The following is a 26,499-nucleotide window of genomic DNA, read 5'->3' as shown; positions in this document are numbered from 1 at the left end:
AGGGCAGGCGCAGGGGCCAGCGGAGGCCCAGGGAAGCACAGTCAGCACGGCCGATTTTACCCCGACCTGTTCCGAGTGGCCACGGCACTGACCTCCAGAAGCGAGGCTCAGGAAGCAGGGCCTGTGACCTGGCCCCTGTAGCCACCGGGACAGGGCTGTCCCCAGGGCCTGAGGGTGTGGCGGAACCAGTCACTTGCAAAATAAATAAATGAGCCCAAAATGTGAGCTTCTGAAATGGGGGAAGGCCCTGTAGAGGAGAGAGGAAGGGGGGGCGCTGGAGGCTGCTGGGGGCCCTGCAGGCAGCTTCGGCTCAGCCAGCAGAGGCTCCGCGGTGGCCACCGAGGCCTGACAGGGAGCACCGCTGTCACGGCCTCCCAGGGAAGGGGCCAGCCACCATCCTGGCCCTGCATAGGCAGCTCCCACGTGACACACACACTCTTCCCCGTGGAAGTCAGGGCAGACACTGACAACAGGGGCTGGAGCAGCTCACTTGTCCTGCACCCTCACGGTCAGGACACCCCAGATACAGATACAGAAGACTGGGGGTGAGGAGGGGGGCCCTCTGTCGCCGGGGGCTCCACTCACCACTGGGGAGACAGGAGGGAGGCAGCTTTAACCTGCTCAGCAGACTGAGGGGCCAAACCCTGTCCCTGGCGCAAACCTGAGTGCTGAGTGCAGAGTAGGCCCCGTCCCGAGGGTGTGAGCAGCGCCCTGGGGAAGCGGCAAAGCAGCGAGCACAGGGCTGAGGAAGGTCAAGGGTTACGCTGCCCCAGACATATTCTGAGCACCTCCAGCAGCTGTCTCCTTTCACACTCACCGAACCCCAGGGGCATGCGTCCTAGTGCTCTCTTATCCCTGTTTTACAGATGAGAAAACTGAGGCTCAGAGATGTTAAGCAACTTGCCTAAGGTCACACAGCTGGTGCACAATACAGCCGAGAAGTAGGGGGTAAAGGAAGTGGGCTGGATCCTTTGACTCCCTTTTAAGCCATGTGACAGACATCCTGGAGGCCACCCTAAGATGGGACCAGGGTCCGGGTCTGGTGTGTGCATGAGCCCCTCTCGGGCGTCTGGAAAAGCGGGGTCAACTCAACACCCTGGCAAACACCCACGTGGTCTGCACAGAACTGGGTGTCGAGGTGGGGGAGGGAACCCCAGTCCCTGTGTGGCTTCCACGTGCTGCACCAGACCCTCTCACCTCCCAGGGGCACAGGGTGCCCTTCCTTTAGGTGGGCAGGTCAGTCACAGCCTTCCCGGGAGGCCTGAAGCCGACTGGCCAGCCCTCGGCCAAGTGCTGGCAGGTCATTGCGGACAGCAAGCCAAGGGCTACAGATCCAGCCCTTTTCATGCTTGGCCAACTTAATGATCCCCATTAATTTCAAAACACACACATTCCCACAAGCTCTGGCCTCTTCAGCCCAGTGCCCGGGGTGGAGCGTGCTCAGGGTACACGGGGGCAGGTGCTGAGGCCAGCCGGCTCCGAGGGCAGACAGAGCGGCTCACGTGGGCCCCTGAGACCGGGTTCCCGCGGGCCGGGGCCTTGGAGCTCTGGCAGGTGTTTCCTGACTGTGTCTGTCACGAGGGGAGACGGCGGCCAAGGAGGAAGGGCCCAGAGAAGGGAATCAGAAAGGTCCGATTTGCCACTTTCCTGCTGTGTGACCCTGAGAGGGTCACCGTCCCTCTCTGCGCTTCAGGCATTGCCTGTCCGTCCCCCTCTGAGACTGCGAAGGCCGGTGGGGACAGGCACCGAGCCACCGAGGCTCGCATCTCCCGGGCCAGGGGCCTCACACGCGGCTCACGCGGGTCCACCACTGTCCTCATCTGTGCAGAGCTTTTCCTTCCAGCCCTGACTTCCGTGGCCACCGAGGGGCAGGGGCGCCTGGGCTGGGGCAGGAGGAGGGCCCGGCGGGGTCATCGCTGGTTCGCCCACCCCTCCCACTGTCTGCCGGATTCTCAAAGGCAGCGGGTCACTCCTTCGTCCAGCAAACACTTATTGAGATGCAAAACAAAGGGTCACGGGTCCAGGGCCCATGGTCCCCCCTCGTGTCCCCGCAGAAGGGCGGGTGGACGTGGCTAATAAACGGGAGACACGGCAGAGCACCTGGGGCTGGAAGGGCCTGCCGGGGTCCGTGAGCCCCGCCCGCGGGCCACAGCCCGGAGCTCTGGACCAGGCCCCGTGAGCCCTCCAGGGAATCTCAATAATTCAGGAGGAATCCATCATTTATGAATTTATGTAACCACTTCCCGACCTTGTGGAAGCGAGCTGCCCTCCTCTTGCAGTGGTGGAAATTAGGCCTCACACTCCCACAGGCTTCTGGGCTTTCTCGTGCGGGGAGGGGGCCGCCTGAACCCTGGCCTCCCAGGTGGCTTCCCCGGTCATGGACGGCACCCCTCAGCCCCAGCCGGGACCCGAGGGAGCTTCTGGAAAAGCAAACCTCATTGCATTCTCCTTAAACCCCGAGTCCCGAAGCGGGGAGGGCTGGGCTCCCCGCTCTGCCTCTCACCAGTGCCGCAGCCTCCTCGCCAGCGAAACAAGGGAAGGGAAGTGACGTGTGCGGCAGGGGGCACAGCCCCTGGCCCGGACAATCGCTCAGTCAGAAGCTGCCCCCAGCCCAGAAGCAGGGCTCTGTGGGGCAAGCTGGGCACCGGGGCCGGGACGCAGGACCGCCAAGTGCACTATGGGGGCTGGAGCCCACCACAGGCCTCGTGAGGCCGACAAACCTGGATCCAGATATTGGTTCCGCCTCTTTGGCACTGACCGCCTGCCACGCCGCACCACCCACCTTCTCCCTTCCTCTGCAGCGAGGACAGACAACAGCAGGCCCACTCTGGGGACCCACATTTTGTGACCAGAAAAGGGAAGAAGGAAGAGCCATTCCCACCCATCTTCAAAAAAAAAGTCTGGCAGACCACTGCTGTTTGGCTGTGCATCCTGAGGTGGGGTGCTTCACCTCTCTGAGCCTCAGCTTCCCCACTGACCCAGTGTGGCTGATATAACACCAGGAGTCCAGGAGCAGTGGCATGGGGTGTGCATGCAGCCTAGACCGGGAGGGGGACCCTTGGTTCAGGGGCGGCCATGGCTCGTTCCCAGCACCGCGGAGATTCCCCAGGTCCCGCCCGACTCACGCTCCTTGCCGGCACTCTCCTCCGCTGCCCCTGGAATGCCCTTGTCCAAGTTCTGATTCAGGTGCCCCCTTCTCGGCTCAAGTGCCTCCTCCTCCAGGTAGCTTTCCTGATTGCCTCCCGCTCCCCGCAGGCAGGAAGCCCATCTCTCACACACTTCGCTGTCTCTTGTCATTCCCGTGTCTCGTCCTGAACTTTGGGTTGGAGACTGTGTCTCCTGTAGCCCAGGCCCCACCCCAACGCCTGGCATACAACAGACCCCCTGTTTACGTCTGTGTGAGTTCACCTGCCGAGCTGGGGGGCATTATCTCTTTTTCTGAGCCTTGGTCTGGTCATTGAGAATGGGGCTCACAGTCCTGCCTGCCTCACAGAGGCCTCAGGTGGCCAGAGGGGGGTCAGCACGGAGGGAAGGGGCCAGTCCTCACCCGGTGCTCTCCTGGGGACAGGGCCCAGCGAGATCCGCCGCTGCTCCCAGGTCCCCACCTGCCCTCCCTGCCCACTGCGGAGCGGTGGCTGCCGCTGGCAGTGGAGGCAAGCCTCAGCAAACACATTTAAATCTGAAGTGACAGATAAAGTGATTTACGGCGACAGTTTAGCGTCAGATCACTTCCCACAAGGCAGTCGGCGTCCCCGGCCCCCTGCTTGCTAGTCCATCAAGGCGGTCTCTAAATCACAGACTCCTCGCGGTGGCCCAGGGACGGCGAGGGGCCCTCCAGGCAGCGGGGGATGGGGGGGGGAGCGAGGAGTTTGGCTGCCTTGGCTGGAGGAGGGGGCCCGGTGAGCGGCTGGCAGACCACACATCAAAGCCCCCTGACTTCGGGAAACACAGCCACTTCATGCCTTAGTTCAAATAAATAAGTAGCTTAAAAACTCCCAGGGAGGCCGACTTGGGGCCGAGAAACACGGCTTCCCAGTGGGTCTGCACGGCCCCGCCCACGTGCTCGGCGTCAAAGGCCTCACTGACCCCCCCTCGCCTCCCGGCACCTCCCCGCAGAATTAATTGTTCCCTGTGGCGTCCCAGGGCACTCGGTTCAGACCCTGCTTCCAGGGCTTTGTCACATGACATTCTCCTTAGTTGCTCCTGATCTCGACTTTCCAGTGAGAATTTCCCGGGGGCCCCAGAAACGAGTCAGGCCCTGGGCCCAGCACGGGACGAGCCCGGTGATGACCAGTTTTTCAGACGAGGAAACAGAGGCTGTGACATGCGGGGCGGAGGCTGTGGCGCCGCCAGCAGCAACGCTGGGCCTCTGACCCCGCGCCTGGCCCCTGGCCCGTGGCCCTGGCTCGCTGGCCTGGATCCCTTTCCAGTGAAAGATTCTTTCTGCCTTTGCACAAGGCACCACATTCACACCACCACCCCCGCCCCCGTCTGGTTATACCTGAAGGCCAGAGCCAGAAGCCTGACCCCTGGGCTGGCCAAGAATGGGGGTCTTTCTTTGTGCTGGGACACTTCCTGCCTGGGACTCAGCTGTTGGTCGAGAACTAGGGGTCCATAGGCACAGGCTTGGCCCAATGGGAACCTCAAGGGCATGAAAGTGACCCAGGCAAGGTCATAACCTCTCCCGTAGCAAAGAGAAGATGCACACACTCCAGAAGCTAAAGCATCCCCAGGGGTAGGGACCCCTAGACCTGGAAGAGATGCCAGGCATGGCTCTCCCCAGACACAGTCTGGGGGCACAGGCCAAGCTGGAAAGGCAGGCACTGCCCCCCAGAACCTCCTGCTCCACAACGGGGGCCTACAGGGACTCCCCGGCTTATCTTGCCAGTGTGGCAGCCCAATTTAATTAAGATGGATGCCGCGTGCCCCGGTGGGCAGGAGCCGTGGCCAGCACAGATGGCAGGAGCCTGAGACGCTCCGGGTGCTGCTTGAGCAAGCAGCCTTGGCCCACCGGGCTGAGGAGGGCCCAGGGGCGTAGGCACTGTGCCCGAGGACTTGGGGGACTTGGTCCTGACCCCTGCGACCTCAAGCCTGTCGTCCACCAGCCAGGCAGTCCCCCTTCTACCCTCTGCCCCGGCCCTGCCCCCACATACCATACATCACACACACACACACACACACACACACACACGCAACTCAAATGTTGGCACAGGGGGCTAAACAGCAGCCCTGTGCTTCCACTGCGGGGGGACCAGCTGGGAAACACCGTGTGAACTTCCCAAGTCTTGAGAGAGGCCACGGGCTGGGTCCTGAATGTGGGTCACACAGGCAGGAGGGTGCCTGGCTCCTGCCCTCTCCAGGGCCCCCAGCACCCTCCTGAGGGGCAGCCCAAGGATCCTCAGCATGGAGGGTCTTGGGGAGCCCCAACTCCCTTTTCTCTCACAGGCCCTTCCCGGCTCCCCTGAGGTCTCCCCACCCACAGTCCCTGCACCTGGAGCAGAGCCCAGGCAGCAATGGCACCTTCCCCACCCCCGTTCCAACCATGGGGACAAGGAGTGGCACCCCCACAAAACCCAGGAGCTCTGGAGCTGCCCCCAAGCCCCCGGCTTGGTCCGACCCCCGCCAGTCCCCATGGGCCCCTGAGCCCCCGGGGCCCACACTCACATCTGCCTTTAAAACTAAAAATGTAAGACTTTCCTCCCCTGCATAATGGCTCACTCCCTTCTCCCATCCTGGTGGCTCCGCGGTCGGTCGTCGCTGAGAAGCAATTATTCACGGCTAATGATTACAATCAAGTCAAATAGAATTTAATGGACACGTATTCTCTTCCTGCTTGAAACTTTACATATGAATTAAGCACATATGGGTTTCATGAGGCACAAGCCAGATTTATGCAGCCCGGAAAAGCCCCTCTATGCCCCGACTTTTATTCCGCCAATAAACAGGCTGATTTATGGGTGCCTGCAGGAGTGGGGACCGCGATCTCTGCTGCCCCCTGGTGGGAAGTGGGCAACCTGAGCCAAGGCAGTGGGGGTCCCAGGGATGAGGCCCAATGGAGGACCCTTTGCCCCCTAGTGTGGGGCCATGTGCCAAAGCCACCAAGGACCCCTGAGGTCTCACCAGGGCCAAGCTCACCTGAATGCCAGGGCTGGGCAAACACCTGGACAGAGCACCTGGAGGGGGGGCAGGCTCTGTGTGGGAACCCCAAGTCCAAGGCCAGCCTCAGCCATTCCCTGGGGCTCTAGAAGGATTCTGGGTTCTCCCTGCTGTGAGACTCTTCCTAGAAAAAAGGAGCTCCCAGGAAAACATGCCGAGAGATGTTGGGTAAACTGAGGCATGCAGAGGGAGGAGCAAGCTGCTCATCCGTGGGAGACAGCCAGCGCCCCTTTCCGTCGCTGGGGTAGGGCTGGTGCCAGAGTGACGGCTGGGGCATCGATTCCAGCTTTGACAACGGCAGCAGGTGCTGAGCCCTCAGTACGTGCCAGGCGCTGTGTGCACGTCCCAGTTCACGAGCATCGGCGCCTCGTGCCCCCGACACCCTGGAGCTGGGTCTCTACCACCCCCATCCCACAGAGGAGACAGGACCCCAGGCGGGCCTGTGGGAAAGGGGTGACCTTGGAGAGACACGGCAAATGCTGTTGCCCCTGGCCCGGGGCGGTCTAGTGAAGCCGGGACCAAAGTGCTTCTCTGGGCGAGAGGCTGCCAGCACCGCGGCACTCGGAAGCCGGCCAGGCACGGGGTACTCGGGAAGGGTCATTAATCACACCACAGCCCTCCAGAGCCGCCGCCCACTCCATCTGTATCCCACTGACACCCCCGCTCTTGGCCCGCCAACCACCCACCCAGCTGGGAAGGAGCTGATAAGATGCCCCACTTTTCCCTCTGGCCACTTTGCAGCTCAGCTAGGAAAGTGCCAGCAGGTGCCTCCCACACCTTAAGCCAGTGACTGACAAGGCGAGGGACACTGGGCAGGGGGCCTAAGGACTGTCCCCTCAGCCACAGCCCCAGGGCTCGGTCCTTCCACACCAGGCCAACCCCTCCTGGGTCCAGGCGACAAGGTCACCCTTCTCCCCTGGGCTGCTGTGACATCTGCTAACCCAGCTCGGCCTCTCTTAGCTCCATGTCTCCCCAGATGGACTCACAGACCTTGCTGCCGCCCACCATCCTAGAGGCCCAAGGGACATGAGCAAATGTAGCAGAAGAAACCCAAAGGTGACCTGAGCTCCCCCTGCCCAGATCATCCTGCTCCTGGTCACCTGTGCACCGAGACAAGCGATGGCGGGGGAGGGGGGAGACGCGTGCACCTGCAGAGTCCAGCAGACACCGGCAGGCAGACACGCAGAGCGAGGCCACTACCAGAAGTGGACCCAGACCACAAGCAAGCAAGCCAGGAGCAACCGAGCGGCCGCCTCTCCCTGGACCCAGGAGCCCAGTCACTTAGCCAGATCAGCATCGGCACCACCACGCCCCAGAGACTCTTGGCCACCCTACTCCCTGGCCAGCACTGGGGCCAGACACAGCGGCCACAAGCCCAGGGGAGAGAGGAAGGAGATTAGCGACGCTTCTGGGGGTGCTACTGAGCGGGAGCCCAAGACAAGAGGGTCTGCCCAAGTCCCCAAATATTGCGCTAAGAAAGAGGCTCCTTCCTGTGATGCCCAGCTAGCAGGGGGGCCAGGCCTGGGTTCGGCCCCACTCGCCCTTGTCCCATAAACCACTCGCATGCCTGCTGGACTTGACTACACTTGAACGCCCTGCTCCTGACCTTGGCCAGACCACCACTGCCTGGGAGGGCAGCCACCTTCCTCCTTCCTCCAGAGGGGACAGAGCAGCAGTCCCCTCAGCTCATCACAATAAACTGCCAAGCCAGCAAGAGGCGTCGCAGAAAGCTGAGCCTGTGGCCCAGAGGCCTCTGGCCTGCCCCCCCTCACCCGCTCCCTCGCCCGCTGCAGGTCTGCCGGTGTGGGCGGGAGTCCGAGGAAGGAAAGTGGTGGCCGGGGCACCCGCCTTCCTGGAAGGGGAGCCCGGCGAGCTTCCAGCCAGGCTCTCTCTTCCCGGCCGCTAATGGGTCTCGGAGCTGCGAGGCTGCTCGGCCAAGGCGCCCCCGACACGGCGGGTCAGGGTTTCAGGGGAACCGGAGTCAGCTCAGCCGACACACTGGGCTGTGGTGGCGCCAGCAGGCCATCTAGTCCAGCCCCCCCCTCCCCCCAGCCTCGCTGGAGCCAGGTGGCGTCCCTCGTGCGGGCATGGCAGACCAGAGCAAAGGTGACGAGGCGACCAGGTCCCTGGCTCAGGCCAGCCAGGAGCCCCCACTCACCGGCATTGACGATGGCGTCCACCTCCAGCTTGGTGATGTCACCTCGGAACAGGGAGATCTTCTCATTGAGATGTTTGTCCTTCTTGTACTTGGGCTCCTCCACCTTCACGGGCGACCCTGGAATAAGTGGGAGCCGACAGTGGGGTCACAGGAAGGCCCCCAAGGCCGAGCACCCCACCAGTGCCTGCAGGCCAGGCGCCTCCGTCGACTCCCCCCTTTCTAACTGGTCTCCTGAGGACACGGGTTAGGACAGCCCGCAGCGACTGGGCCCCACCACGTGCACCGACATGTGCAACAGGGTGACGCGCAGGCACAGCGTGGACACCGCCCACCCCCCTACAGCTGTGGCGCTGGCCCAGGTGGGTTCGGCGGCTGGCCTGGGCGACCAGTTACCAGGACCGTACTCTGCAGGGCCTGGGCGCTCACTGGCACACGCCCCCGCCAGCCGCTTCACCACAGCTACAAACCCTGGCTCCACAGCCCTTCGGGGGTGGGTCTGGGCTCGGCCTCCCCCAGTGCAATGGGGCTAGAAACCAAACCCGCCACGGGCTGTGTCAGTAAGTAAACGAGGCGATTCAGGCAAAGTGCCCTGCAAGGCAGGCGCTCAGTAAACCCTGCCACCGCTCTCCTTGGCCTGGCCTGCGCCGGTGGCCGGGGGCGCCTCCCCAGCAGGCCTACCTTTCGATGTCTCCTTCCAGGTCGGGACCTTCTTCAGCCTGATGAAGTCCTGGCAGAAGTAGTGTTCCTCCCGCTGCTTGTCACTCAGGCCTTTCAGAAACGCTGCAGGGGCGGGGCGGGCAGGAAGGAGAGTCAAGGCCGCAGGGAGGGTTGCAGTCTGGGGGTCCCCCACTCCCCACAGGCCTCGGGACTCTCACCTCCTCGGAGGATGAAAGCCAGCCCTAGGAGTCCGTCCTCCCCATAGCTCCCAGGGGAGGGGGCGTGGAGGCAGGGGCCTCACCACCTGGGGTCTGGAGTCTGGAAGCCCCTAGAACGTCTGGCCCTGCCCTCTTTGTTCAGGAGGGGAAACTGAGGCCCAGGGAGGGAGAGGGTGTCTCTCAAGCACACAGACCTGAGTTCAGAAACCACCTCTTGCCACTTTCCGGCTGCCGCCAGTGTTCAAGGCCCCTGGCTTCTTCATTTAGAGAGCGGGGGTTAAGACACTTCGCGCAGAATAATTCCAAGCTTACTCACACATGCTGAGGCCAGGAAGGTTGGTGACCCTGAATCCATTACACTATCAATCAGTTACATCATCAATCGGCTACATTATCAGTCCATTACATGATCAATCCATTGCACGATCAATCATTTACATCGTCAATCAGTTACATTACCAACCTGTTATGTGATCGATCACTTAAATTATCGGTTACATCATCAGTGGGTTGCATTATCAATCAGCTACATGGTCAATCAGTTACATCACTGTTGCCATTGTGTGTAGGCTCAGGACACAGGGGCCAAGGCAAAGAGCCGCAGAGCCGCGCAGGTCTGCTGCCTGTTCGCTACACGCCCCCCAGCCTCAGCTGAGGGCTTCTCACTGACAGGTGCCCGCTGGGGCCTCTCCCGGTGGCGTGGCTGGTACACGGGAGCAGCTGGAACTGTCCCCACTCTGCGGGGGAGGAAGTAGGTGCTTGGGGAGGTTAGGAGGCCACCTTGGTCTGGTGAGTGAACAGCCTGTCCCCCCATCCACTCGCGGACTCTGGGTCTGCCCAGGCTGGTTTCCCTGCTCTGGCCTTGGCCCTGGGCCTGGTCTCCCTCTGGGCGGCACCAGGCAGAGTTGCCCAGAGCGCCCCTCTCTGAGGGGCATCCTGAGCCGTGGTCCAGGTTTGCGGCTCACGGGCTCCCCCTGCTGGCCTGAGGCCACCAGGGTGCCCAGGGAGCTGGGCCCAGCCCCACTCGGCTGGACCACACACACTCCCCAGCCGGGGTCCTCCCCACTGACCACTGTAAGGTGGGAGACAACAAACAGCAAAGGCTGAAGACAAGAGACTTGAAAGGCATCAGAAGTGTGCAGAGGTGGGAGGGCCTTTGGAGGAAGTGGTGGGAGAGGAAGGGTCGCCTCCTGGAGCCTTCTGGGCAGATGGCTGCAAAGGGCAGGTATTCAAGGGACAGGCCGGTGCCCTCCAGGCACCCTCTTCCCTGCCGAGGTCACCAGGTGCATCCAAGCCTCTGCTCCTCCAGGACGCTCCTCAAGGGGCGCACGGAGAGGGCCCGGTCCGTGGTCCAGCCCAGTACTCTGGCGGGATTCTTCTAAAAGGCTCACAGCACCCAAAGCCACTTCAGTTTTGGCTCAAACCAGAGCCACACATTCGGCAGCCACCCCCCCCCCCCCCCGCCTTCCCCAGACCCCGACGAAGTGCAGGTCCTGAATTCGGTGCAGACGTGGTCCTGGCCCTGCAGAACCTGCCGTGCAGTGCCGGAGGCGGAGGCTGGCCAGCTCTACACAGCCGGCAAGCAAGCAGTTCAAGGACGTGCCGAGGAAGGTCGGCCACGGGGCTGGGGGACAGGCAGCCAGAACCCCAGCCCGGGGGGCGTCAGAGAGACTCAGAAGAGGGGTGGGCGGCCGCCAGGGCAGGGCAGGGCATTCGGCCAGCAGGAGTAGCACGTTCAGAGTCATGGGTGAGTGACATTCAGGGTGAGGGGCCGGGGCACGAAGGGGGTGGGGAGCACAGGGGTACGACGCCGGGAAGAGGAGCCCCCGAGTGCTGCCGAGGACTGACTTCGTCCCAGGGACACCACGGTCAGACCAAAAACGCCTCCACCAGGTACAGGTGCAGACCCCACACACGTGTGCCGTGTTCATTCTTGCCAAGAGGCCAAGGTGAGCCCACCAGGGAGGGGACCCAGCAGAGCGTTCCCTCGGTCACTGGTGTCCCTGGATGCCCATTTCCCTGCCCCCTTAAGGGGCTGCCCTCCCCCCGGGCACAAGACCCCCACGTGCTGAGAGATGGGCCAAAGGCTTCTCCTTCAAGTCTCCCTTCCGACCTGGCTGGTGTGGCTAATGGATTGAGCTCCAGCCTGCGAAATGAAAAGCCGCCGGTTCGATTCCCCATCAGGGTATGTGCCTGGGTGGCAGACTGGGTACCCCGCTGGCAGCGTGTGAGAGGCAACTGATCAGTATACTGTGCCTCTCTTTCTCCCTGTCTTCCCCTCTCTCTAAAAGCAAATAAGGAAAATCTTTTTTAAAAAAGTTTCCCTTCTTTGTGTATTGGGGAGAGGGAATGGTGGTACGGGGTGGGGTGCTGGTCTTTAGAAGGGGCTAAAGCACTTCTCCCAGCCTCGAGTGTCCTCTTTTGTAAAGAGGGGGTGCAGAGGGCTCCCTTGTGCGTGAAGCGAGAGTAAACAGGCACAGAACACAGCCGCCGGCCGCCGGCGCCACCCAGTGAGGGACGGGCTGTGGGAAGGGAAGGCAGCTCCATGCAGGCTCTGCCTCTCGATGGCAGTTTGAATGCAGGTCAGTCAGCTAACAAATATTTATGGAGCAGCCACCAGGCCTGGAGGTAAGAAGGCCAGGACAGCTTCCTGGAGGAAGCGCCCCCAACTGCCCTGGTCTGCCCCAGGGGCTGCAAATCGCTAGAGAAAATCCCACCACTTAGCACGTGGCTCTCTCTAAATTCTCGATCTCCCCCTGGTGGTCCGTCTTCTCAGCCCCTCCAGCTGCTGCTTTAGAAATCGGTGCCTCCCCCGCATCTCCCCTCTCCCCAGCCTCCTCCACTGGTCCTCCAGCCATCAGATGCTGCCTCCTCTGCCCACCAGGCCAGCAAGCCCCACCCCCCACCCCGACCTGCCCACACCTTGTTCTCCCTGTCAGTCACTGGGCATGAAGGTCCCTCCTCCCAGCCCCGCCCACCTGGCTCACCTTCCGGAGGACTGGCTCCAGCAGCTGCCCCTCCACTGGACTGTCCTGTCTGCCCTGAAACACCCTCTGGTGTCCCATCTTCCCTCAAACACCCTCTGGTGCCCCATCTCTTTTAAAGCAAGACTCTCTCTTAACCCTGCATCCCACACCCGCAGCTGTGGCCTCATTTCTCTGCTCGTCTCCTCCACTGTCTGCATTTTCTCCCTCCTATGCTCCCCCCAGCCACGGCTCTCCGGCCCCACCTCTCCATCAAGGCCAAAGTCAAAAACACCTCACTGGCCACGGCCACGTGGCCCATCCTGTCCTCCCTTGTGCACTCGGCACCTGCAGCCCCGGCAGCCCTGCCAGCCCTGCCAGGAGCCCCCTCCCCTGGATCGCACCAGGCTCGCTGGCCGTCCTTCTCGGTCTCCTAGCTGCCTTCCCGCTTCCTGAAGCCACACCCTCTCCCCAGGTCTTCACAGCAACTCCACGCACTCAAAACCCTTCACGCTTCCAGTCCCAGGCCCTGCCTCCAGCCCCTCGTCACCTTCTGAGCTGCTGATATCTATCCCCCCAGAACCCAAGGAACCAAGCCTTCCGCTCACCCCTGCCAGGGGCCACGCCTCCGCCATTGCTCCCTGGAGCTCGCCAAACCCCCCGCCAACCCCATGTCCATCAGGTCACCAGCTCCTCACACGGTAGCCCAGGAAGCGTAGGAACAGAAGTCAGAAGCCGTCTCTCTGTTCAAAGCTCATGTCCAACTCCGAGTCCCTGCCTGGCCAAATAACAGGCCTGCCTCTCCCCATAAGCCCCTCCTGGGCTACCCTCCCCACGACACTTCATTCTGCCCCTGTACCTGGGTGGGGCAGCCATGAAGCTCACCTGCCAGGCCTTCCACCTTCCAGGCCGTCCAGGCCTCAGGGCCTCTGAACTGGCTGTGCCTGGTTTTCTTACAGGCCCCTCCTCCCCGCCCCCGCCCCCCCCTCCCAGAGCCCCTTCTCTGACCGGTCCGATGCTTTGTTCCTAACTTGACCTCGGCCACACCGGCTCTGTCCTATTTGCTCCGGGTTCCCACCCCTGGCACAGTGCCTGTGTGAACACCATGGAATGAAGCAGGGAGCGAACGAGCTGAGGCCTGGAGTTGAGGGCAAGTTTTCTCAGAGAACAGTCTTTGGGGCAGAGGGAGCGGCAGACACAGAAGCCCTGAGGCAGCACCCGGCGGAGGAGTGGAAGGCAGCCCAGAACAGCCGGGCTGGGGAACGAAAGCCGCACGGAGTCCCATCCGTCCTACCCCAGGAACTCGCAGGCCCTGGTCTAGGCCGCGGCTGTGGTTTCCACCCCCCTCCCGCTCCCAGGTCCCACTGGCCTTGGGCTCAGGACCTCCCAGCACCACGGTCAGGGCAAGTCGGGGCAAGTCGGGCAAGTCACCCAGCCTCTGTGAGCCCCAGGTTTCTCATCTGTGGGGCCGGGGCACGGTGAGCCTGCCCTGGGGCCTGGGCTTGCTGTGACTGCGAGGCCAGGCCGAGCCGGCTGTGGGAGCACTTGGAAGGCTGTAAAATGCAATTCACACAGCAGAGGCCCTCCTTCCTGCAAGTGAGAGAAGACTCAGAGAGAACAAGACAAAACAAATTCTTCGACTTGGGGCACAGTGAGTGGAGGAGCTTTTTAAATTACTTGGGTCCCTATCTTTGCCACCTTGCACAACTGTGACCAAAGACGTCCCCCGTCCGAGGCCTTGGAATGCCCAAGTGCAGGGACCTCGGCCTGCTGGGCAGGCAGCCAGGAAGTGAAGGCACCTGCCGTGACACTGGAGAGACTGGGCAGCTGGGACCCAGACTGACCCCACAGGACGCCCCTGAGCTGAGTCCCTCTGCTGGGCGCAGGCCCTGGGCACCCCATGGAACTGGTCTGGGCTGCCCAGGGACAGCTCAGGTCCCCACCACCTGGCACCCGCCACCACCTGCCTCTCCAGAAGAAGCAGAGCAGGTTCGCCCGGCCACGGGCAAGCCCAGGCAGGGTGCGGCCCTGGGCCCTCCTGCACTGTCCCTCCCCAGGGTCCGTGGCCTGGTCCGAGTGACCAGCAGAGTCAAAAAGACAGCCCCACTTCTCAGAGATGACACAGGAAGACAACCGGTGCTCCCAGCTCTGCCGCCAGCAGCCAGGTGCTGACCCGGGGACACCCGTCAGCCTGTCCCTCCCGCCCACGGTCCCCGAGCACACACTTTTCCCAGGCCAGCATGTGGGGCACCGTGCCCTCATCCCCAGGAGCCTGGCTGCAGCCTGGCTGATCCCCGAGGAGCTCACACACCAGCTGGTCCCTGATTTACGGGGAAGAAGATGACAGCCTTCTCACGTCACCGCTGGGGCTTCCTGTCAGCGGGGCTGCCCCCGGGCCCTCCTCACTGGCTCTGGGGGGAGGAGAAGCTGGGCCTCCTGGGGCCCAGCCTCACACACGCAGAACATGTTCCACTTCCTTTTGCCCGAAAGATAGATGCAGACTTAAAGCACAAGTGAGTTTTATTTTTCTTATAAAAGATGTACAACAGAGGTTTTAATTTTCTTTCTTTTCTGGAGAGGCAAGAGCATTTCACAGCTCAGTGAGACAGGTGTTGTAAAAAGATGTTTGCAGTAAATTTCGACGGGGAGGCCTGACCCCGGACAAAGCTTTCATCGGCTCCTGGGCGCAAGCCGCGCGGGAGGAAGCAGGCTGTGCCAGAACCATAAAGTGCAGCGGGAGAGCGGGAATTCAATGATGTGTTTTAAGAAGTGTCTTTATGGCACTTTGCAAGCCGGTGTTCAGAAAGGTGAGGGCAGGCCGGCGTGGAGGGAGCTCGAGGCTCTTCGGGGGGAGGCCGGGTGGGCAGGGCAGCTAACAGCCCGGCTCTCCGAACGAGGCAGCAGGGACATTAATCAAGTGGGCTTGCCGCCCCCCAAGGGCAGGGTCTTGTCAAAGCCGGGGCACGAGCAGCAGAGACAAAGAGCACAAAGCCCCGGGCCCCTCACCTCCCTCCACTCGGGGATGAGCCAAGGCTGCTCCCGCCGGAACACAGGTGCATGGAGCCCCCCGCCCCCCCCCCCCGTTCCCAGATGCCCGAAAATTTCCCGAAGCAGATAAATCGTCCACCCTGCATGAAATGACAGGCTTGTGATGAGTCCTCGCCCCGGCCCAGTGCACACTGAGGCTGGAACATGAGTCTTATCTTGAGCCGCCAGGGAGAGGAAATGTGACCCAGGACGGGCAGGTTGGGCTCCAGCACCTGAGACCATGGGAGAGGCAAGTTCACTCAAGCTCAGAGTCACCGTGGCCGGAACAGAGCAGAGAGCAGACGGAACCGAGGAGGCCACTGGGGGCCCCCTGTGTACAAATGGTTTTGATGTGATCCAGGCTCAACCTGCAAAACCCAAAGATCGGGTGTGGCTGGCCCTATTTCGCAGATGAGGAAACTGAGGCTCAGGGAGCACAAAAGCAGGAGTGCGGGGCTTGCCCGTGTCTGATGGCGCCAATGCCATTCTCTTCCGGCACACAGCCCTGCCCACACAACCCACAGAGCCGTCGGGAGGACCCGAAGCCCCCTTGCTGGAGGCCAGCCCCCTCCCCTGGTGACACAGTCCTCCTCGGATGCCCCCAGTAGCTGACCTTAAGTCCCTTTACCCGCAACTGCCGTTACAACACAATGTTTCTGCAGTTTTCTGATGAAAAGACACTGCCCGAGGGACTTATAGAAGTTAACCCTGGCCGATGTAACCAGGTCCCGCAGAGGCCCCCGCAAAAGACTGAATGTCTCCTACTCAGGAAGCTCCAGCCTGACGCTGTTTACTTACCTGGGGGGGATGGGCCCACATAAGTGGGCAGTCCGCTGGAAGGTGGGGAAAAGGCCCAGAGCAAGGCAGAATTTGGCCACCTGTCCAGAGGACACACTGGGCTGTGGGACTGGGGCATCCTGTACTCGGGGCCCAGAGTGGGCCCCACCACGCCGCACAGAGAGGGAAACGCTGAGCAAGCACCCGTGAAGGGACCCCTGGGTCAGGGGTCCACCCCTGGCAGAGCCGCTTGTCCAGCCTTTCCAGGGCAGTGGGACCAGCTCCCCAGCTGAGGACACGCACTGCTGAGCGAACCGAAGGCCACGGTGTGGCTGCCACGTGGCGCTTTCCGCAGGGAGAGGGGGCTCTGCCCAGGCACGTGAGGGTTTCCCCACCTCCTGCTCTAATTCCCCACTTTGAACTGGGCATCAACCTTCTTTTTAAGATTTGATTTTATTTATTTTTAGAGAGAGGGGAAGGGAGGGAGAAAGAGAAGGAGAAAAACATCAATGTGTGGCTGCCCCCTACGGGGCACTTGGCCCACTACCCAGGCATGTGCCCTGACTAGGAATCGAACTGGCAATGCTTTGGTTTACAGGCCAGCACTGAATCCACTGAGCCACACCAGCCAGGGCATGGGCATTAACCTTCTGACCTATACATCGGTATCTTATGAGTTTGGTTATTGTGTGCCAGTCTTGGAGAGAGGATGCCTCTGGTGCAGACGGGTGTTTGGAGGCCTATGTAGACATGTCCCCAAAAGAAGGGAGAGCATGTGTCCAGCAAAGACATGTCCATGACACTCAGAGCAGCTTTATTCCCAACAGTCCCACGCTGGAAATCCTAATGCTCATCAATAGGAGCATGGGAACACAGACTGTGGTACGTCCATGCCGTGGAATAGTATACATCAATTAAAAAGAGCAAACGGTCAACACACCCAATAATGTGGACACATTGCAGATGTTACGTACAAGGGGCCCACGCTGCATGCCTCTGTTCCTATGAAGTTCGAGAAGAAATGAACAAACAGAAGAGTAACTGGCTTTAAAGGCTACTGATTGGAAAGGGCCTCAAAGGAACCTCCCAGGGTGATGGCGATGGGAGGTTCTACCTATTGATCAGAGTGGGGAGGCACAGCTGGGTACTTTCACACAAGTACTGACTGTGCGTACACCGAAGGTACGCACACTGGGTGCACTGCACTGTGACTCTGCAGCCAGGTAAACTGAATGTAATGAGGAAAAGGTGTGGTGTCTTCAAGGACCAAAGCTGGGACCCCCATCTGAGGCAGGGTCCAGCTGAGGCAGCACCGCCCAGTGGTCTTAAAAACATGCCCCTAATTCTTTGATGATCTTTGCTTCCCAAGGTGGAGCCCAGTTCCCCTCCCTGGGAAGGTGGGCTGGGCTCCCTGACTTGTTTCTAAGCCTGGGGATAAAGCAGGAAAGATGCTTTGAGGCCTGGAAAACAAGACCGAGAAAAGGCACTGTGGCTTTCAGCTTGGTCTCCTCGTGGTCCCTGGCCTGGGTCACCTGCTCTGGGGGAAGCCCGCTGCCGTGTCCTGAGGACACTCTGGCAGCCCCGTGGAGGCCCCATGTGAAGAACTGAGGCCTCTGGCCATTTCATGTGAGTCGCCTGGGAGGGGCTCGCCCCCAGCCCGAACAGGTCCCAGGCCACCTGAGACCTCTGAGCTGAGCCCCCGGCTGAGTCACTGCCAGGCTCTCAGGCCTCAGAGATGGTGCGGTGTCGGCTGTTGAAGCCCCTTGGTTCCTGGGGTCATGTGTCACCCAGAAGTGATGGATAACTAAAACACATGGAGGTCCCTGTCTCACCCCCAACATACCTGCTGGGGGCTACACACCTGGTGCTGGGGCACCTGGGCCAGGCCGCCCTCCTCACACGCCCCCAAGGAGAAGCCCTGTGAGGGCAGGGTCCTTCCCTGTCTCACTCCCAGCTGAATCTCCAGCACCAGCCGGTGCCGGCCAACATGGAAAGCACTCAATAAAACTGGACCGACCACGTGGATGGGAACCCCAGCTCCAAGCAGAGAGACACAGCAGCAGCCTGGGAATCGCTGCTTCATGAGATCTGGAAGTTTCCAGCAGCACCAAGGAATGGCGGTGGCAAGGAGCTGCACCCTAAAAATCGAGGCAGATCCAGAGCCGGTGCCTGGGCCCCAGGCCTCCCTGGCTCTGTCCCACCACCTGGGTTACTGCTCATTGGCAGAGAAGGAGAAGCAGGGCTCCCTGTGGGGCAGTCCCCCTGCCAGGGGTCTCTGCTTGCTGCCCTGACTGGTGTTCTTGCGCCCAGGGTTGAGGGGATAAGCACTGTGTGTGCTCACAGAGCAAAGTCAAGTGCTTTCTGCGGGCACTTTAAGATCCCAGTGCAGGCCACGCAATTAACAACGGGGCTAAGTCCTCTTGAACTCTACCTCCAATCCCGGGAGGATGCCTTCCCTATACCCCCAACCACCGCCAGTCCAAGGCCTGCCTTCTCAGCCCCATTGGCCAAAGCCACTCCACAGGCGGGCGCAGCCAATGAGCTGCTTTCCCAGCCCTTTTGAAAGGGGATCCAGCCGGGAATGGTCGCTAGGGCCCAGGGAGCAGCCCCTGAAGGGCAGGGGCAGCTGCAACGGGTTCCCCGGGCTATTTGGGGCTCTGCCGGTCAGGCTGCCTCCCTCCCTGGTTCTGTGAGAGAGGGGGGAGGGACATGCCTGTCCTGTGGGGGAGAGGTCACTATTCTCACAGATACAATGCCCCATCTCTGCCCTGCTCCCCAGCCATTCTGCCCTGGGTGCTCCAGGGACTGCTTACAGGTGGCAGGAGGCCAGTGGTGAGGACGAAAGGGCACCAGACCACATGCCCAGAGAGGCAGGCCCTGAGGGGAAGGAGGGTGGAAGTGGGACAGGCCTGCCCTGGAGGCCCCTCCTAGGGGTTATCTGATTCCACCAAGTGGGACTCCGGTCAGAGTCCTATCCCCTCAGCCCATTCCCTGCCACTGTGCCTAAAATGCCACCACTGGAGAAACCACACTATGCCAAGCATGGGGACTTCGGGAAATTAATGTCAGCTCTGTCACAAACTCCCAAGTGACCTTGGGCTATTCGGCTAGAGTACTGGGCCTCAGTGTCCCTCCTGCACAATGGAGAGAGGGGGTACGTCCTGGGTGATCGATAGGGCTGCCCAGTGACCATTCCAGAGGGGCAAGGCCACCTTCTTCACATGGCCCCTGACACGAAACCTGGAGCTGGCCTGCGGTGAACTGTTTTGTGGGGTTGGGAACACGAGGGGCGTGGCTGTGAGTGCGGGAATCCATACCAGGGCACAGGGGGCCTCAACCTCCCCACGTCTCTCAGGTGGAAGAGACTGCTGGTGGGGTGCCGTCCAGCCACGGAAGGCCACGTGGGGCCGCCCTTGCCCCTCGCCCCCCTTCTGCTTACACTTACATTTTGCCTCCTTCCAGTCGGTGGAGGTGTTCAGGTCCACCTTCGCCGCCATGGCCAGGGGGGCCCAGGTGCGCACCCCAGCTCTCCTCCCCACCGCTGCCGCCCCCCAAACCCCAACTCCCGCTGGGGTCCGCGCGCAGAGGCCGGAGGCGCCCAGGGAGGCCGGAGGGCCGCACGCACTGCTGCGGGTCCGCGTGGCACCTACTGAGGGGCCTGGCCAGGGGCGCGGGGCGCCGAGCAGCTGCCCCGCCGCACGCAGCTGTGCCCAGCGGCCGGACACTCGGCCCTGCAGAGACATGGGCAGGCGGCGCGCAGCGGCTCCCCGCCCACTTGAACTTTAATTACGGTGCTCAGGAGAGTCTCTCCCTATTTACTCCGGAACCGGGTGGCGCGTGCCAGCCAGCGGCGTCCGGCTCCAAGCACGCGGGCCGCGCAGCCAGAAGAACCCAGGCGCGTCGCTGAGCACCCTGGAATTTGTAGTCCCGGCCGCCGGATGGGTCTCCGCGCTCGGATACAAACACGTGAGTACCCCGCCCCCCCCACCTCGCCCAGCCCTAGCCCACTCCGTGCCTCGCTAGGCGCCAAGCGGGACTCCCTCTCTCTTCTCATTTAGGCTCTCCTGCCTCTCGCCCGGGTGCTCGATACCAAACTGGGAGAACCGGGCTCGGCCTCCGTGGTGCGAAACCTTTTGCTGCCAGGGGCCCCTGCTGGTCGCGGATGACGTGGGCCGCACCCCATCCTGCCCCCAGTCTCCCGGAGTCCCGGTCGGGCTGGCCCTGGGGAGCTGACAACTGGCGCAAATGCGTACGTCTGGTTCGGCGACTTCCATTACGCCTACGAGCCACCGCCTCCTAGCCCCTGGGGCGGGCAGGTGCGCGGCTAAAGCCGACTCTAGAGCAGCCCCGGAGGCTGGGCGGACGGGATGGAATTTGAAGGTCCAGAACTTGAGTTCCAATTGGCATTTTCCAGTGGAAGAATTGGGATGATTTTTTTTCTTTATATTTTCTCAACACTCCTACAAAGACTGTGAAGATGGATTTTTTTAAAAAATTTTTATTTATTTACTTGTTAGAGAGATGGGAAGGGAGGGAGAGAGGAAGAGAAACATCTGTGTGCGAGAGATCCATCCATCGGTTGCCCCTAGCTCACCCCCAGCCCCGGAACCTGGCCAGCAACCCAGGCATGTGCCCTGATTGGAAGTCCAACTAGTGACCTTTTGGTTCACTGGCCAGTGCTCAATCCACTGAGCCACACCAGCCAGGGCTGAAGATGGATTTTTAATATAAATACTTTTATGTGTTCCTATACCATTAATACTATTTGGTAAGTATAACGGTCAATATTTTTATAACCTCAGGAGAAGGAGCCTTGGTTCCATAGAAGGTTCCAGTACCAGCTCTGCGACCCTGGGGTACACTGGCCCCTTGCAACTTGCTTCTTGAAATGTAAATTATGAATTCAGCATTCGGGTCTGGCAGGTTGTAGACCTACCCCAATGCTTAGGCCTCTGGCGCTGAGTGTGGATGCAGCTGGGAGCACCGCGGCACGGAGGAGGGGATTGTTTAGCACACTTCGGCAGGGGGGAGGATGGTGACCGGACTTGGGAGTGATGGAGGAGAGGGGAAGATTGGAAGCCAGGGTTCAGGAAGCAAGGGCCACCAGCCAGGCCATGCCCTCTCCCAGAAAGGTCAGTGAGATGAGTTCCGGATGTGGTGGTCGGGCCTCCATGCCCAAGGCCACCTCTCCACCTGCCACTTCTCTAAAAACTCAACAGAGCAAGAAAGGCCTTGCCAACTGCAGCCCGGACAGCGACCGGGCACGGGGCACCGGGCACCAGCCGGCACAGAGCTTTAATAAGCACTCTGTCCGTTTGCTCCGCCTCCGTTAATCTGGTATGTGTTCCAACTGCCTGCTGGATGAGGCAGCTCTGTCCCCCTGGCACAGATGAGTGACCTAGACTGGCCCAAGGTCAACGCAGCTTGGGAGGGCTGAGCCCAGACTTCAGTCCAGGTTTTTTGGCTCCCATCTGTGGTCTGCAAAGTGATTACACAGATGTCACTGATTCAGGAAATGAAGCATGTGGGTGACCCTGTGTATTTGTTTTCTATTGCAAATTCAGCAGCTTAAACCACACAGATGCATCTTCAAGTTCTGTAGGAGAATTCTGACGTGGATCTCCCTGGGCTAAAACCGAGGTCCGAGCAGGGCTGTGTTCTGCTCTGGAAACTCTTCTTTGCTGTTCCCAACTTCAGAGACCACCCACATTCCTTGGCTTGCAGCCCACTTCCTGCAGCTTCAAAGCAGGCGACGGTGCTGCGTCTCTGACCGTTCCCCCATGGCGGCCTTCCCTCCGCCTCTCCTCTGCTTCTCTCTTTCATTTTCAAGGACACTCGTGAGCACATGGGGCCCACCAGGGTAACCCATGACAACCTTCCAGCTGAAAGTCCGCCTAATCCCGTCTGCACCTTTAAGTCCTCTTTGCCCTGCAGTGTGACATGTCCACAGGCTCCAGGCATTAGCATGTGGACGTTTTGCGGGCAGTCCTTCTGTCTGACAGACCCTTCCCAGCAAGGTCTGGGGAGGAGGACACAGTGAGAGGCAGAGGCCGGCGGTGGGGTCTCGGTCCCAATCGGGAGGCCGACTCCAACACTGAGCCCGAAATCCATGCCCCCCACAGCCAGGCCGTGGACATGCCCAGACACCCTGGCCATCCGTACCAGTCCCTGTCTTCTTGCTGGGACTCGTCTCTGTTCTCACCAGGCAGCCAGGATAGAGAAGGGGCCAGCTCACAGCGCTCCCTGGTCTGGTCTAAGAGAGGCCTGGCCACACCCCCGAGTGGACACAGGCAGAGAAGCATGATCCACACTGGGCCAGACAGGACCTTGGGTTTCAGCTGGACCTTGTGGAAAGGGTAAAAGTTTGCCGGGTACCAAAGGTGTGTGTGTGGGGGGTTCCGACAAGGGACGCACAGACGCACAGGCAGGGAAGCCTGTGGAATGGCTGCGCTTGCAGCAGGGCCGCAGCACGGGGCCTCGTCAGCTGAGGATTTTTAATGCTGGAGAGGGAGGGGCGTTTGTGCAGAGAACATCCACCTCCTGCTGCTTGTGTTTAAATTAATACTGTGTTTATTAAACTTATAAATCAAAAAAAGAACGAGTTTTTCTGGAACGTCCAACCGCAACTTGCAAATCTAATGTTCTATTTATAAATCTAATTTTTATATAAAAAGAAGAACTACTTTTGCTTATTATTTGATGAATATTTAATTAACTCACAGGTTCAACAGATTAAATTCTAAAAATGAATGCTAATTACAAACGTAGGTAATTAAATTCCCTAATAGATTTAAACTACAGTTTGCAGAGTTGACATAGCTATTCCTCTCACATACCTCAAGTTCACAACAGAAGAGACACATCTAACAAACATATTTTGCTTTTTGGGTCTTTTTTTCTTCACAAGCAGGGAGGGTGCCCGGTGGGGTGGGTGGCGAGGCGCCCTCCCATGCCAAGCTTTTTTTTTTCTAATCAGTTAAACAATTCTTACATCCTAATAGATTAAACTTATAAATACAGTAAATCAGTTCTCTTAAAAATGCTTTTATTTTACTTTACTTATTTATTTTTAGGGAGAGGGGAAGGGAAGGAGGAAGAAAGACAGGGAGAGAAACATCAGTGTGTGGTCGCCTCTCACATGTCCCCACTGGGGACCTGGCCCGCTACCCAGGCATGTGCCCCGACCAGGAATCAAACCAGCGACCCTTTGCTTCGTAGGCCCACAGTCAGTCCAGCGAGCTACACCAGCCAGGACAGTTCTCTTAAATATTCAAATGCTGCTTGTGAATTTAGATCCTTTTTTTTAATATTGTCTAATGTATCTGTTCCTGTGTAATAAACCTCTGAAAACTTACTGCCTCAAAGTAACAACCAGCACATGCCGAGTTGGCAGCGTGGCTGGGATGAGCTGGAAGGTCCATCTGCCGGTCTTGCCTGGTCACCGCCGTGGCTGCAGTCATCTGACAACCCTGCTGGGTCTGGGGGCCCAGGGCGGCCTCACGCACTTGCCTGGCGGCTGATGCTGGCTGTCAGCAAGGCCCCTCAGGTCTGCTCCCTGTTACCTCTCGTCCTCCTGTGGGCCAGCCTGGGCACCTTCTCTGCATCACAGTCTCCAGGCCCTGCTCCATGAGGGTGACAGCAGAGGCCACAATGCCCCTTGAGGCCCGACCCTGAGGTCACACTGTATTACCTCCACCACATCCTGTGAGCCAGTGCAGGTTGCAAAGCCAGCCCATATCCCAGGGAATGGAGCTATAGACTCCCTCTTAACGGGAGGAGCAGCCGAATCCCTTTGCAGAGTGTGGGCATCTAGGAGGAATTATTGCAGGCAGCCTACCACTCATATCCTCTAATTAAAACCACAAACCAAGCCCTGGCTTGTGTGGCTCCGTGGATTGAGTGCTGGCCTGCGAACCCAAGGGTCACAACTTCGATTCCCAGTCAGGGCACGTCCCTGGGTTGCAGGCCAGGTCCCCCCCAACAAGGGGCACATGAGAGGCAACTGCAGCATGATATTTCCCTTTCTTTCTCTCTCCCTCTCTTTAAAGTAAATAAATAAAACCTTTTAAAAATAAATAGATGAAACCACAAACCAGATAGGGCAGATTGACTCAAGCATTTCAGAGCCTTAAGTAAGGGTCCTGGGATGGCTTCACTGGCTTCTGCACCTTTCGGGGCTGCGAAGCCACCTGGAGGAGCAGACTCACCATCTGCAGCAAGAATCGGGACTGCAGTGCAGCCAGGGTTTCCTGCTACTGGTCTGAGTTAGGACAGGAGCGGGACCCAGGGAAATTCTGCCGAACCTAGTGGGAGCCCCGCCCCCACCCACAGCCCATTCCCTTTCCCAGGGGCTTAGTGTTGAAGCCCAGTGCGTCACTGTTTCCTGAGGGTCCTTCACATCTCAGCTCTGCTCCGTGTCACCTGCCACTTCCTTCTTTCTCCTGCCTCACATGGACTGATGAGCCCCTACACCTCCCAGGTCTCCCTGACATCTCAGCTGTGTGATTCCAACTTTGCATGTTGTAATGCTCCTTTAGTATTTTACTTTACCTTCCGTGTTTCATTTTACTGTCTGTTTCACTAGCCAATGTTGTATAATCGTCATTTTGAGGGACGTGAAAGGAAAGGATGGATTATGAGGCATTAAATGTCTGGAGCATGTAGCTATATATATCATGGGCCTCTGGCTGAGGATGCCCCACCTGACTCCTTGCTCAAAGTGACCAGGTCAGTGGTTCTGAGAGGGCCAACTTTCTGTCCCTGGGATGAAGGGCCTCAGAGGGCCCTGGCGCTGGCTGGGGGAGGGCACTAGCTGCCCCTGTGCTGACTTCAAAGAAGGACTGGTAAGGAGGTGACTCCTCAGGGGACATGATGAGTGAAGTGGCTTAAAGTGTACAAAAACCTCAAATAGTGATGTGTGTTATTGTAACAGGGCGCAGCTGGAGGGGAGCCCAAATGGGGATTTGTAATGGGGTCCAGAACTCAAGAGTGTCCAGGAAATAGATATTAGAAAAATATATATATATAGGATGTCCTCACCCCCACAAGTCTGAGCTGGGGGATGGGACACATGGAGCAGGGCCATTGAGAGCTGTTTAGTACAGCAATGCTTTGCAGCTAATCTCTGGCACGGTCAATTTAACATATCTATAATCTCTAACTGGTTTCAAAGATATGTTAAATAGCTGTGACCATGCTTTGAGCCAGGGGGATGGGAGTGAATTCCACTCAGGATGTAACTGGGAGGCAACTCCCCCTGGTTACGGGGCCTGCATAAAAGCTTGCAGATGATCAGGCCATGCCTGCCCGGACTTACTATGGCAGCCTAGTAAAGCTGGAAGAATGTGGGAAAGCTGGCAGGTGTAACTGATTGTGGGAGGAGTCGGAAATGGGGCTGCAGAAGAAGATTGGCGCTGGGATTTAAACCCAGGCATAGCAGCCCATGTGGGGGCTTCTTGGGACCACAGGGCTTTTGGGGGCCATGTGGCTTTGGCAGAAGTTGGGATGCTGCAGCTTTGGGGTGCTCCCTTTTGCCACGTGGCTTAGCAAGCAGGAGAGACTTTGCCTGGAAGAAAAGGGGAAGAAGGACTCTTGCTGGTGGGCCATGAAAAGGTGCCACATGGTTTTGGATTAACTGGAGAACACAGTGGCGACACAGTGGATGGTGTCGGAACCGAGGGGCTGCCCGAACCACGAACTTCTACTTCTTTTCCTGAAATACGGTACCCCAGAATGGGAAAAGGGGAGAAGGAAGGACTGTGCATTTGTGGGTATTCTAAAGGACTTTAGTATTTTTAATGAAGACATTAAGTCATTACTCTATAACTTTTTTAATTTTTTAAAAGATTTTATTTATTTATCTTTAGAGGGAAAGGGAAGGAGAGAGGGAGAGAAACATCACTGTGTGGTTGCCTCTCACATGGCCCCCACTGGGAATCTGGCCCACAACCCAGGCATGTGCCCTGACTGGGAATCGAACCAGAGACCCTTTGGTTCTCAGCTCACACTCAATCCACTGAGCTACACCAACCACAGCTGTATAACTTTTCAAATAAATAATACCTTTGCTCTTCACCAATCTCTGACATTGAGAGACGTCTTTCCCTGGCAGCAGGTAAGGTGAACCTGGTACGGGGTGGGGGACCCCCGGGGCACAAGGGTGGGCCCATTTGGTAATAGTATATCATTCACCCCCCATGTCTGTTCTGTAACATAAGTTTTTTTTTAATTTTATTTATTTTTATTTTTATTTATTTTTAAAAACATTTTAAAGATTTTCTTTATTTATTTTTAGAGAGAAGGGAAGGAGAAAGAGAGGAAGAGAAACATCAGTGTGTGGTTGCCTCTCACATGCCCCCTACTGGAGATCTGGCCTGCAACCCAGGCATGTGCCCTAAGCAGGGGTCAAACTGGTGACCCTTTGGTTCAAACTCTGGTACTCAATCCACTGAGCCGCACCAGCCAGGGCACATTATAACAAGTTTTAACAACATAATTAAAATGAAAGCCCTGCCCTGGCTGGTGCGGCTCAGTGGGTTGAGTG

General features: G+C 59.0%; 1 protein-coding gene across 3 annotated transcripts in view; it reads right to left on the bottom strand.

Annotated features, from left to right (window-relative positions):
- Positions 1-19,805, bottom strand: part of MACROD1 (mono-ADP ribosylhydrolase 1) — a 132,592-nt gene extending 112,787 nt beyond the window's left edge. For all 3 annotated transcript variants that reach the window (XM_037140196.2, XM_037140195.2, XM_037140197.2), the window contains exons 1-3: positions 19,402-19,805; positions 8,993-9,094; positions 8,315-8,431 (exon numbers count right to left, since the gene is read on the bottom strand). In XM_037140196.2, coding sequence (XP_036996091.2) covers positions 8,315-8,431; positions 8,993-9,094; positions 19,402-19,699 — 517 coding nt within the window. In that variant the 5' untranslated portion in view covers positions 19,700-19,805. The remainder of the gene's footprint in view (positions 1-8,314; positions 8,432-8,992; positions 9,095-19,401) is intronic.
- Positions 19,806-26,499: the final 6,694 nt, after the last annotated feature.

The sequence above is a fragment of the Artibeus jamaicensis genome, unplaced genomic scaffold (assembly GCF_021234435.1).
Source record: "Artibeus jamaicensis isolate MK-2021 breed Jamaican fruit bat unplaced genomic scaffold, CSHL_Jam_final scaffold_614, whole genome shotgun sequence".
Lineage (NCBI taxonomy): Eukaryota > Metazoa > Chordata > Mammalia > Chiroptera > Phyllostomidae > Artibeus > Artibeus jamaicensis.
The sequence above is the reverse complement of the archived record's forward strand: the minus strand, read 5'-3'. Positions and strand labels throughout refer to the sequence as shown.